This window comes from Gadus morhua, chromosome 21 (genome assembly GCF_902167405.1).
Source record: "Gadus morhua chromosome 21, gadMor3.0, whole genome shotgun sequence".
NCBI lineage: Eukaryota > Metazoa > Chordata > Actinopteri > Gadiformes > Gadidae > Gadus > Gadus morhua.
In genome coordinates this window covers 5302630-5316733 of record NC_044068.1, presented here as the reverse complement: position 1 = coordinate 5316733, position 14104 = coordinate 5302630, and the positions used below count along the sequence as shown (strand labels likewise).

General features: G+C 47.2%; 1 protein-coding gene across 1 annotated transcript in view; it reads right to left on the bottom strand.

Moving 5' to 3' along the window:
- Nucleotides 1-14104, bottom strand: part of LOC115534435 (MAM domain-containing glycosylphosphatidylinositol anchor protein 2) — a gene marked incomplete in the record, with an annotated part of 161336 nt that overhangs the window by 90346 nt on the left and 56886 nt on the right. Inside the window, 1 exon segment of the mRNA XM_030345420.1 lies at nt 6173-6347. Within this exon segment, the coding sequence (XP_030201280.1) occupies nt 6173-6347 (175 nt within the window).

Here is a 14104-nt window from a genome sequence, read left to right as displayed (position 1 = left end):
GAGACAGAGGGATAGAGAATAGATACATTTACAGAGACAAATAGAAAGAGTGCTTGAGAGTGGGATATGAAGAGGGAGGGAGGGAGGGAGGGAGGGAGAGAGAGAGAGAGAGAGAGAGAGAGAGAGAGAGAGAGAGAGAGAGAGAGAGAGAGAGAGAGAGAGAGAGAGAGAGAGAGAGAGAGGACACACACAGCAGGAGCGTGCAGGAGAGAGGTTGGCCACTGCAGTGCCAGTTGGCCGTGAGTGGATAAAGCTAAAGCCGGCGCCGCCGCTATGCAAACATCATCAGCGTCCGCACGGCCCCGGCTCTGCTCTCGGGACACGCTCAGAGGAAGGTAAACACACTGGGGAGAAACCCCGCCCACCCCCCCCCCCCCCCCCCCCCCCCCCCCCACCCCACGCAACCCGCACGGTGACACACACACTCACACACCGCTACACATTGGGATGTAGACCAGTGTGTGTGTGTGTGTGTGTGTGTGTGTGTGCATGCGCGTGTATGTGTGCGTGTGGGCGTTTGTGCGTGCGCATGCCTGCGTGTGTATGTGTGTGAGTGTGTGTGTGCGTTTTCGGGCGGGTGTGCGTGTGTCACGGCGCATTAAGCCCCTGACACGTACGTGAGAGGCAAGGCCCCTCTCCGACGCCGCTGCGGCGAGCGCTCATGCATAAGCATCGGGGGCCACGGCCCCCGTGGGGGAAGACGCCGCTGCTGAGGCTATTTCTGGGAGTCCACCCACACAGACACACACACACACACACACACACACAAACACAAACACACAAACAAACTTACATACAACCAACCAACCGACAAACACACACGCACACACACACACGTACAGACACACACACAACACAAACACACACACAAACTTACACACAACCAACCGACACACACACACACACACACACACACACACACACACACGCAACACAAACATACAAACAACCAACCGACAAACACACACACACACAACACAAACACACACAAACTCACACGCAACCAACCGAGAGATACACACACACACACACACAGACAGTAAGCCAAGTCGACAAAAAATAGACAAATCGATTATACGTTGTTGCGATCAAACACCGACACACACACACACACACACACATGCCGCCCACACACAGTTAACTTAAATCTCAGGGTCCCCCATTAGAGAGTTGGCTGGTATGCAAGGCTTAACACAGAGACCTGAGGGATAGCCAAGTCATTGTTCTCCAACGTAAGCTCGTCTTGAAGGACAGGAGAGGGCAAGAGGGACGCTCTGAAGCTGAGGAGACACTATCTACGTTGAATCATCATTCACAATGCCACTGCTTACTTCCTATTCTCGGAGTCGGATATTGCTCGTGATGTTGAAAGGTTGTGGAACTACACACCTACTGTGTGTGAGACAAACCAATGTTTTTATCTCAAGCTACATTAGAAACATGTAATTGTTTACTTTCTCGCTTATCGCCAGGAAGATAATAGATAATAATAAAAATAATAATTACACTGTGTATTTAAAGTTATGAACATTTGACGATTACCATGACGACAAGAAAGTACAGATACAAATTGGCAGTTACTCAACACGACTGACAGATTGATCTGTGTTACTACCTAAGGGGTTTAAGTCGAACGTTCAACTGTGATCACTTGTGATTTTTCTTGCTTCGTTAAAAAGACACACAAAATAAACGCTATAAAGTTACTTTCTTTTGCCGCTCCATTCGCTCGAGGGAGAGATACAAATAGGTTGTTCCCTGTCGTTTTCACAAACACCCGCCCACACACACAACAGAAACCGACGAACCAACTTATTTTTCCCTTGAGGAAAGGCGAGCAGAGAGAAGGTAAAGCAGTTCTGTAGATACCCGAAATGTTTAAAAAACAAAGTACATATATAACGCTCAGGTGACATCCAATCTATTCCCATATCTCGGCAATAATTAGCTGGCTGAGCGGAATCCAAGCCCTTTCTATCAGTTCTATCGGTACAACGCGACAAAGAGTGCAACTAAATGAATGCGGCTAAAATGAAATAAAATCAAGTGCGCCCTGTAGGAAAAACCAAGAGGCCGTCTTAAGCTTTCGTATCGATCAGCCCAGGAGTTTGGCTTGGTGCTTTATTAACTTTGGAGAATGAGTGTATCCCCCCGGACCAAACTAGGGACCAACACAAACATAGCTGTCAGCAGGAATAGCAGAGCACTGCTGTGCTCGGGAAATACGTTATCTTTTGACCGTAGCTAATATCCTCCACTGGCTGGCCGGTTGTTAACTGCCTTTTCACTGCCACCGATGCGCATCCTCATGCGAAACTCTGGTGAAAGGAACTACCAATCAAACTCTCACTTTGCAGAGGAAAAATAGCGGTATTTGTAGACCGCTGTTGTCGGGACAATTATTCTCTCTGCGCCCGTTTCACCTCTTTCTCCGCCTTGCTAAGTTCGGCCTTCATGTTTGCTCTGCCTTCGCTTCTTTGAGCCCTAAAAAATACCTGACACAGACTTCAGGAGGGGGAAGGTTGCAGAGAGCACGCTTTGATTTGATCATGGCGCATACATGAATACAATTCCCGGTGTTGAGGATTCAAATTGGTAGCGGAGCACCCATTCGATCCGGAAATGAAGGGAACATTAACCTCCGTTTTTTGTTGTTTTTTGGAAGACCGATCGTGTGGGTCTCAAAGGGGGCAGATTGCCCTGGAAGAAGCCCACATACTGCGCCCCCCCCCCCCCCCCCCCCGGAAGGCCTTTTCACACCCCCTATACGTACGGTACACACACACCGTTTCCAGTACAGGGACACAGCCCAGATCATCACAAGTGTGGCTGTAGCTCCGAGGTCCAGCTCCAAACCGAGAAAGTACACATACACATTTCCTGCTAATTAATAATAATTGAAAAAAAAAAACACAACCTTGTGAAAAGTCCTAAAATAGCACGCGCTGCGCGAGACTCGTGAATTAGACTCGCTCCTGGGGGACGGCTGAGCTGCTTCTCGGGAGAAAACATCAGGGCTTATGTCGAGAGCGCCAGTGCAACGCAACGCAACGCAAAATAATGAGCACACACCTTCGCCCACACAGACACACAATAAAGCACACCTTTGTGCACACACACACACTCGACACACACACACACACACACACACACACACACACACACACACACACACACACACACACACACACACACACACACGATACAACACAAGGCCCGGACGAGGGTCAGCAGCTCCACCGCAGAGAAGAACGGGCAGGACTCATCAAAGACACGGCAACAGCTCGACATCGCAAGCTGGGTCTTTGCACTAACCGCGCTGCGTTGTGGTGCCGTAATGACCATACACAGGGCTGTGGCTCCGGCGATTCATCAGAAGCCATAATGGGGTGTGTTGATTCTCTCACGCCAAGGCGAATGAAGAGAAAATATGGGAGAACATGAGCTGTTTGTCTTGGAGTATTGGGGAGATTACCGCGGCAACGCAGACAGCAGTTGAAAGAGGAGGGAAAAACAAGCTAATTATTTATATCTATCATTACGGAGGCTCCATGGTGCACAACAGAATTACAGTGGTGGAGGAGTGTGAACGCTGAAACAAATGAGAACGGGCGCCCACAGAGCAGATTGATGGCTAATAGATCACGCATTCCCTTTATTTTTCAATTAAAGCCATTCAGTGTCATTTATTAAACAGAGATATTGAATATTACACATAATTGAAGTAGCAATGCGATTGAATTGAAAACAAATCACTTCCTAATCAATTCGGCATGACCTATCGCGCCTACATCGGATTATGTTTGATTGCGTGATTATGTCGACCTGGAGATACCGAACGCTGTTCCGAAGCAACCACGATGCCTCATTCATTGTCTCTCTCTCTGTCTCTCTCCGAGTCTCTCTCTCTCTCTCTCTCTCTGTCTGTCTCTCGCCCACCTTTCCCTCTTGTCAAGTCTCAGAGTGCGGCAAGTCAGACCCCATTCCCACACTTTCTACCGCAGGAAATGGATTCATTCATTCTCTACACCGCCACAAGCTAACAGCCATCCGACAAAGGCTCTACGTCAATCTCCTTACCGAGATTGAAGCACTTTGCATCCCCCCCCCCCCCCCCCCCCTCACCTTCCCCAAGTGTCAAACGTCCATTGTGCAGACGCCGTCGACGACCTCAGGAGATTTTCGTTTTCTATTACGCTCTTTTCTCTCACAACTGGCTGCACAGGCAGCGATAGCGGAGCCTGTGTTCCACCCCGCCCCGGCTCCCCTCCTCGCTTCCCCCGTCTACTATCACAGTCCACGGCGTTTGAGATCTACTCCAGCGGCGTTCCTCACACCGGCGCTCCTTAATGATGCGGGAGACAACAGAGGACTCCACACCTGCTGAGGGTGTTTACCCCCGGGCTTCCTTACAGCAGCAGCACGCGGCTGATCATTATTGCTTTAATCATTCCAACTGTTTGCGGTAATCTCAGGCACGTGCCGTACGCGAAAATATGAACGGGCTGCTGTTCCGCTAATGGCCTGATCTATTACCGTGACGTTGTCTCGTGCGGCGCGGAGCCGGTACGGTGGGTATTGTTGTCCTGGGTTACGTCGAGTTGCTTTGTGCCTCCGCGTGGTTATTTCTGGATCTGGTGTGCATTGACAAAGGCAGGCGTATAGTATGGTGGAAAAGGGGTGTTTGAGACTCCAGGTCGATTGGTGGCAGGTTCGAACCCAGATGGTTGCTGAGGATGATTGCAGCTAGCCACTTACACCGGTGAAATAACAACCCCCTTCTCAATTTGATCTTAACCGGCTCTGTGTCACTCTTCTACCACAGCTTTTTACTCTATTCAAAATACCGGAACTAGGTTTTTCTCCCGAATAAGATGTCAAATCGTTCAGGGATGTTTTTATAGGAATCATGATGTTTTATTATTGTTCTCCAACAGTGATCGGAAATAACTGGAGCTTTAGCTACAACTCAAGTCCCTACAGGATACCAATGTGAAGCATTTAAAGTCACATAGGATGAAAGTGTCTGCAAATGACTGAACAGCAGTTATAAATAGTCAAACGCCATGCCCTCGCGGAGCAGTAAGGTTACTGTCACTTTTAATACCTTCGCTGACACGATTCATTTAACTCTTATTCAGGCGTACATGTAAACATACTTGTTTACACGTTATTCGACACTGCTGTGCCGTTCCGCTCATCGCCTTGGCTCAGTTATGAGCAGAGTGGGAGCTGCATGTCTCCTGTTCTCACCGACGATAGAGCCAATCAATGCAAAATCAATAGACAAGAATAACATTTCCGCGCCTGCGGTGGACATCCTGGAGGACCCCCGACACCATTTTGTTTCTTATTCTGGGCAAAAGGGACCGAAAAGGGGAGCGGATGTTCTGCTATGTGAGGGAAAACAAAAACGATCCTCAGCTTAATTAACGTTCTCAGGAGAGGACGGGTATCTTCTCTAGGGACGAACCCCCCCCCCCCTAACTGAATGTCCTGCGTCACTTCACCACTCCGAGCCGGGCTCCGCACGACGGCGATGAGCTGGTTTATATAAAGTCGCTTCCCTGTTTTATTCAGCCCTGCTGCTGACAAGACTAATTATGTCACGGAAGGAAAAAGTCTCGAAGTGTACCTCTGCATAACAACATCTGTTAGGACGCCCTCAAGCTAAGCATCTGACCTTTACTTGTTCCGCTGGAGATACCAAAAATAGACATAGCATGGTGGGACGCTGGTGATTACGTCGGAAGTGTGAAGGACTCATTTCTAGTTGCTTCTCTGCGCAATTACACTCAAGTATGCCATTAGAAAATGTATTTTCCCTGTATTTTACATGTACAATTCTCCTTGATAATATTCCTTGAGGAAGGAAGTCACAATAAAATGCATCCATCTTTTGTCATGGCTGTTTCATACTTCCAGCCCCTAAATGAGCACAACTACGATGTTGTTCATAGAACTCATTAATCATAATTTCCCCGGATTCCCGCCATCATTTACTTCAGGGAACAGGGCGGGAAATAAAATGGCGGGATATAAAATGGGAAATTAAATGGCAGGAAATTAAATGGCAGGTTCTCCTTGGAAATCTCAGCACCAGGATGAGCAAAGCCTAGCACGAAGTCAATAGAGAGTTTTCAAAGTCGACCGTCAAGGAAGTCCGACTCACAGTAGACGTCCACCCGGATGGACTTGATGGCGGGGGAGCCCAGGCCGTTCTCGGCCTTGCAGTAGTAGCGTCCGCCCTGGGTCCTCAGGATCTTTGCGATGTGCAGCGTCTCGTTGAACACGCTGGAGTCCTGGAAGCGGTCTGACACGCTGCCCGCCGTCTTGGTCCAGCGGATCTGGAAGGGGAGGGAGACAGAGAGGGCGGCAGGAACAGGCTGAGTGAGCTCGGAAGCAATGGTGTGAAGAAACAGTCAGCGTCCGTTGACCTCTGCTCCTAGCTGAGCACGCATTAACTGATCGGCCGCAGGCTGATGTTTAGGAGGACCTTTTTTTCAGGAATTTCTGCTTATTATTTTATTTATTATAATTCTTTTGCCTTTCCGATGATTCATGAGTTTATTATAAATGTGCCCCCTGAAAGCCCCCACACTTCGTATGATCCGTTTTGATAAATGAATATAAATGTGTTCACAACACAATCAAACAGACATCGAAGAGCCAATAAGAACGCACGTGCACGATACATCGTGGCGCACTGCGTCGTGTGAGGTGACGGCCGCACACGGTTCGCGATGTCCCCTTCAGACCCCGCCCACGGGCGCCATCCAACCCCAACCATCTCGCCGATACGAGACAGGCAGACGATCGACTAAGACGTCCTCTTTTAATTCTCTTCCGTTTCCCAGGAGGCTGACCATCCCCCCCAGCCCCCCACCACCCCACCACCAGCCACCTCCTCTCGGCGACTTCACGCTAACTGATGAGACCTAGTTAGCCTATGGCAGCCAGGCGTAATGAAAGGTGAAACGGTGATACTCCCCAACATGGGCTTGTAATTGACTCTCCATCATGTCCGTCCTCCGCCCTCATTAGAGGCATACAGCACGGAGCAGGTAGCACTACAACCCCCGGGCCCGGGGGCCAGGCACCCACACACACACACACACACACACAAAGACACACAACTACACACACACACACACACAGAGACACACAACTACACACACACACACACAAAGACACACAACTACACAAACACACACACACTTAAACACTCCCACACACACACACACACACACACACACATACACTTAGACTTACACACACACACACACACACACACACACACACACACACACACACACACTTAGACTTACACACACACACACACACACACACAGATGGAGACACTGAGCGATGGAGCTCCATGCATCGTTCTCCACCCCTAAGTAAGCCCCAGATGGACTGGCTTTGGCTGCACCGTCTCACATCTCTCTGTCCAGGTGGGTGGTGGGGGGGAGGGGGGGGGGGGGAGGCGGACTGTGGATTGGAAACCAATATCTCAATGCAGGTGGATGGCGATAGCATCGCCATGGACACCGATAGCATCCTATTTTAAAGGAGATAGCATCAAATGGAATGTGGGTATCACTGCTCCGGGAGCCTGGGAGGCGGAGGTTGTTTGGGGGTGATTGTGTTTGCACTGTCGTTTCTTTTTTGGTACCGCACCCCGGGGAAGATTTACCGCGCAACCGGTTGGTCATTTTCAAAAGCATATTAAAATTGGAATGGGCGAAAGAAAGGGGCCTTGGCAACAACCTGACGACCCCATCATGTTTATCGTTAGAACTTTTGTCCCAGGCCAGGGAGAATTACGGTGCAGTAAATGTTGACTCCTGTTTAATATTCAGCAGGTACTTTGTCTAAAGCGACTTCCAGCAAATGGGGATCAGGGTTGGCTGGGCCTGCTGTGCTGTAGACATGGTGGACACACCGTGGTCCTTTCTGCCTTGGCTGATGCTACGGCTTCACACAACTATTACCTGTGAAGTCGGTTGTTTGTTTGGTAGAACAACAAACAGACCAGAGCAGGACTTACCGTCCATTTGGACCGAAAGAGCATTTTGTTTGTGTATGTTTCTGATGTTTTTATCCGTGCCATTTTCTTTCATGAGCTGCTATGGATACTTTGCACATGCGTTTCCTCTCTCTTAGAGACCCGCATAAACATCCCGCAGCCTCCACACTCAGCAAATGATAAGATGCAAAAACCAAAGGCCCCATTATGGCAACCAAGAACAGCTTAGCTTCAGCAAAACAAGCCGCAGCGCTAAATAGGTTATGAGCATAAATTATATACAGCAAAGTTCTCCAATGCTCTGTCACTCCTCTACAGTGCTTTGCAGCTCTCCCCCCCCCCCCTCCACCCCACCCCATTCCTGCCATCCAACTCCCGCATCTGGGATAAAACACAAATGGGATACAGGTTAACGTCGACCTCAGCAGAATTCAATATTCCTCCAGCTTACGCCACCACTCCACACCTCCACTTTCTTTTGTGTGCGAGGAGCTTTGAGTTTCGGTGGGAAAGTGCACTATCAATAAATACGTTCATACGTAAATACGTTCATACGTTCTCAGAGTGACACTAAGAAGGGGGACGGGGGGACGGGGGTTTAAACACCCTTCCGCTTTTTCCAAAGGGAAGAAAATGGCCCCTTTGTGTTTGACGCGGTGGTCGCACACGCTTATATGCGAGAGGTCGACCCTCCGTCCTGTAAACTGCCGTTTTCCCCGTTTTGCTCTTTTGTCTGACTTTGTTTTGCTTTGTTTTTTTTCCATTCGCGCTCGTGTGATAGTGCCTGGTGAGAACTGTATGACCCTTGCCACTTCCCGTAGCACAATGCAAACACTGTGGATCTAAGAGGTGCTGCCGGCTCGGTTATATGCTAATTGGGGCTCCTTCGTAGCGCTTCAGTGCATGGTGGAGTTACACAGAGAGGGGGTTTATGCGTTTTACCGACGCCTCCTAATGCCTACGAATAAAGCATACAATTAAAAACATAACCATGGAGGCATAAAATAATAATACTAAAGGCCATTTGCTGGACGCTTTCATACATATGCACATGGGTGGCCCCGGTGGGACACAAAGCCCTAAACCCAGCAGTGTTAAAGCAATGCTCTATCGGTTGAACTAGACTACACTGGAAATGTGGAAATGACTTGCACCGTTGAAGAGTTCAGGGCAAGGTTAGAGTATTTTGTGTTTTTCTCCTGCTCAAGCATTGTGTTGATGCCTAAGGGAAGAAAGATTGGCATAGACCTCCATTGGCAGGGGCCAAGGTAAGGCGCCTTCGCCAAATACACACATCTGCGATGCTATAGTAGTATATGTGTTTGGGCCATTGTTAGGGTTACACTCGTCTGCATTATTATTCAAACAGCATTGAACCGCTCTTGTTTTCAAGCTGTGAAACAAAACTAGGGCAGGGCAACATTTAGTGACACTCCAGCAAGCAATACTACCAAATACTTGCAAGCAAAACACTCACTCTGAAGACGTTCAAGCAAAGTACTCCCGTGGGCTAGCTGTACGGATTGTTAGAGAAAACGGCATCAAATCGTTCGCTGCTAGCTATCTTGCGCTTGTCTTCGGGGGGTTTGAAACCCCAAGTTGAGGGATCTCATGCCTCAACCATTTAAGATTCTGCAGTACGCCATGATGAATGTTGTACTACTTTTCCCTTTTATTTGTTTTAATTATTCAGAATGTAGGTTTTTCTGACTGGGTTTCATGTTGTTTTTTTTAGCAGCAATGACACATAAAATCGTGGATATGTATAGAATTTAAACTCTCACAGGGTTAATGTTATTGATATTTTACACAATTAATTTAACTGTGACAGCAAAGTGGAATAATGGAATAATAAGTGCAGTTGTGAATGTTAACATGTTCCTGTATGGATTTATTTTATGGATTTTTGTTACAGCAGGGTAATGGAATTTTTTTCATTCCTGTTCAATTCGCCAAACGTATTCACTTTGGTGCAATTAATATATTCAATATACACGGCACGTTAGAAGTTGAACATCAGCGAATTCGTTGGGAGCAGAGCACTGACAACACTGCTGCACTTCGTTCCCCGGGTGAAACAAAGCCAACCCCATTGCAATTAAAATAACAAAGCCAATCCCTCATAAGTGGGCAGCATCCCCAAAGAAAGGTCAACATTTGCTTACATGTAAACGAGAACATCGCCTAGTTTGGTGTCCAACAGAAATTCCCAGTAGCGTTTTCCAAACACAAACACACACGCACGCGCGTACACTTACACACTCACACACGCACAAACACACACGCGAAGACACAGCGCCGGTTGCTCGAGCTAATTAAAATGCGCCGAGCGTCCGGCGTTATGCAGCGATCATATGCCACCGCACGAGTCTTCTGCGAACCTCTCGTGGCGCCCGCTGAGCGCGTCCTAACTACAGACGGCGCTCTAATTGCTCGCCATCTTTTTTCTTTTAGGCAGCGGGCGGGAGTCTGTGTGTGAGGCGTGATGGTGCAGCAAAGTGTGGCCGAGCATGACAATCAAGCGATCAGAGGGAAGCAACGGGGAGCTCGCCCAGATTCCCCCCCCCCCCCCCAAAAAAGGATATCACCCCGACATCAAATCTGTTAGCCTACACAGGCTCCCCAGGGATGAAAACATGAAAATATCACAGCCCACAGAAATTAAAGACGATAAAACGTTGTTAAAACAAAAATATAGAATAAAAGGGATTGCTTGCTGGCAATGGCTGTTGTTTACACTGTTGTTTACGCTGATAAAAATATAAATATTAGCCTACATCAATAAATGTTTGAACCCAGGTTTGTTCCGAAGCTGTGGTCCTATGCTACAAATCGTTCCCTCTCTCCCTCAAGCCACTCTCCTTCTGTCTCTTCCCTCCCTCTTTAGGTATAAGCCAACAAACAAAGCCCATCAAAAAACCACGCACAGGCCCACCCTTAGGAAAAGAGTGAAGCACAACACTTCAGTCGTACTAACTAGTCTGGGTGTGTTCACAGAGCCTAGCAGGGGGGCTTGAGACAGCTTTGTCCAAGAGATCAACACTAATCTCTGTGTCCACACTCCCGGAGGGATGGCGTATATAGGTGTGTGTGACAGAACATGACCTCGGGTCAGGGAGGGTCATCTCATATGTACTCCCCCGGACCCCCTGTCGTGGCCGCTTGCCGGTGCTACGTACCGGAGCTAGCTCCACAAACACGGTGGTGTGGACACAGTGGATGGAAGCCAGGCGTGTTATTTCTGCAGTATGACAGCCACAAAGGGTCTGGATATTGCAGTGTGTACGTGCTTACTTATTTGCAAGACAATCTTGACACACAAAGACCAAGAGCACCTTAGCATATCTTTTATCGTCCAAATTATCCATGTGGATACTTTATGTTATCATCTTGTTTATGTTGTGTGTTACGTGTTCAAGCTACTGTGACTTTGAATTTCCCCCTTGGGATCAATAAAGTATTAATCTATCATCTGTCTATCTATCTGCAAAGTGACAAACACCTCCAGCCAGAACAAAGTGGGTGTGGGGTGGAATGAGGAACACATGCTAATAATTTGTAAAATGTGAAATAGGCTTATCGACAGGAAGTCGACTTTTCAGTACAGTAAACTTTCCGACGATGTGGAAACCTTAATGTATTTATTTATGTTATAATAGAGACGGTAAGCCAGGACTTTCTATCCTCCGTATTCTTTTATAGCCGATAGCTCTGTAGCGAAAAAGTCCTTTGTGTGACCTGAACCGTGGATTGTGAGAAAGTCTTGCATGCCTTCCAGGTGCAAACGCAGCCAATCTCCCCTGACATCCCATAATAATACCTTGAAAGTCCAGCACTACACGGCAGCCTCAGGAAAGCACATAATGCAGGGAGCTCCGACGACTGACAAGAACATATATTTATTTGACAAGCAAGGTGAGAATGGTAATGGTATGTTTGGGTATGGCTGTCTTCTACTGCGCGTGTGTGCTTAAATGTATATGTTTCCGTGCGTGGGTGTGAGTGTGCCTGTGCCTCGGTGTGCATATGATTTGTATTCAGGTGTGAACGTGATTTTTTTTAAAACGCAGGTTCTCAAATGCATAGCTTTCCCTTTTGGTAAAAAAAATGTGTTTCTCTCCTCTGAGATGAGTGAGAGACGGACAAGCGAGAGACAGACGGAGAGAGAGAGAGAGAGAGAGAGAGAGAGAGAGAGAGAGAGAGAGAGAGAGAGAGAGAGAGAGAGAGAGAGAGAGAGAGAGAGAGAGAGAGAGAGAGAGAGAGAGAGAGAGACCCACTGTGGTGAGACCACTGTGTGCTGGAGCTGATCCAGAGATAGCATCAGCGGGGATGCCCAGGGGGAGCCTAGGTCGTTTAAACAGTGTGCATATTGATGGACATGTTCAGAATGAAACCAAGGTCCCTGTTTTCCGTATAGGACACGGTGGGGCCTTGTGTAGAGCGAATTCCTATTCCGGGCACAACACTTCCCGGTCCGTGTATTGTCAAGGGAGCGACAGGAAGTCACATTTGGGGAATATGGCCGTACGCCACTTGGCGATAATTGACGGGAAAAAAAGAGCTATTGTTGGTTCGTCACGTTTTACGAGAGCATAACACTGTTGCGTGGGAGGGTCCTCTGTGGATTGCAGCTTTTTGCTGATAAAAGCGATTTTTGAAGTTCTTTATTGTTATTACGTGCCGAAAGGATAACACGCAGGCATAAAATAAACTGTTTAACAACATAACAGAAAAGTTTGAGTTTAGCTAGATCAGTAAAGGGAATAGGTCAAATTAGCATTTAGTACTTTAGAACAATTGTTAATAATAAGACCATATTATAGATTGTTTGGACTATCACGAGATTAATCAAAATAAAAGTACAGAACGTTAAAATAGTAATAAAAAACATATTAATTAAAAACATATTTTTCCTCTCTGAAAAACAACTCCAAGGATTAACGTAAAACAACAAACAGATTATCAAAGAATGGATTGAATTGCATTATTTTTTAATTTGCATTTATTCGCAGTGATGATGAGTTCTCAACCCCTGGTGTGATTCAATGCTCAATCACCACCACCACCACCGCCGCCACAGCAAAACCTCATCTCAACAGAAAGGCCTGAGCCGACACAATCAGAAGGTCTAGAAGAATCCGGAAGTCTCTGCCCTCTTGCCAGGGGAGCCAAGACCGGCTTCTTGTAATGACTGTGATCCAAAGGAAATCCTTCTCCCCCTGCCACTGTCGTGGACCCACTTTGATCATCCGTCCTCATCCCCTCTCCTCCTCTCTCTCTCATTTTGTTTTACCCCCCTTCGATGGGAATCTAATTAAGAGGGAAGACGGAGTCGATGGCTTTGGAGTTGTCGTCCCCGGCAACCGAGGGTTGATGTATCAGAGCCTTTAAGACTAATTACAGAGGCCGCGAGTGAAATATGATCAATTGGATGACGGGATCGTGTTTTTCTTCTGTCTGGCAGACGGGACAAGCAAGCGAGTGGTCGTGCATTATTGATCAAAGGGCGGAACATATTAACTGTCATAATTGGGAGGAGTTATTTTCCCATTTACTTTAGGTCATTGAGCCCATTAGATTCCATCTCGTTTTCCATGGTTTTTGCATCAAACGAGACTGTTAAGTGTCAATTGAGTGGCAAGTCAATTAAATATTTTCATATTATTCATAAAAAATTAGCCACATGTTCGCCCACCTACTCCTTAATTAATGCATCTTTATTCAGTGTAAGTAGCTTTGGAATAAAGTTTATGCTTTTGACATTTAGCTTTAGAACTTACTGATTAGAAATGTGTGTCATGTGACGAACATCCCAAATCATGCATATGGTACGACCTATAAAAGTTCAGAACAATGGCTAACTTGAATTTAGCACATTTAAACGGCAATGTGTGACCTCTTTACCGACATAACTTTTGTTCAGACGTATCCGTGACTTCTTCGCTGAAGCCATCAATTTCGCTATGAATTATTTGGAATTAAGAGTGTCCAAAGAACAAAACCCATCCGGCATACTGCTCAATCAACCCAAGGATATTTGCTCTCTAAATCAATATTGTACGGTGGGGAAAAAGG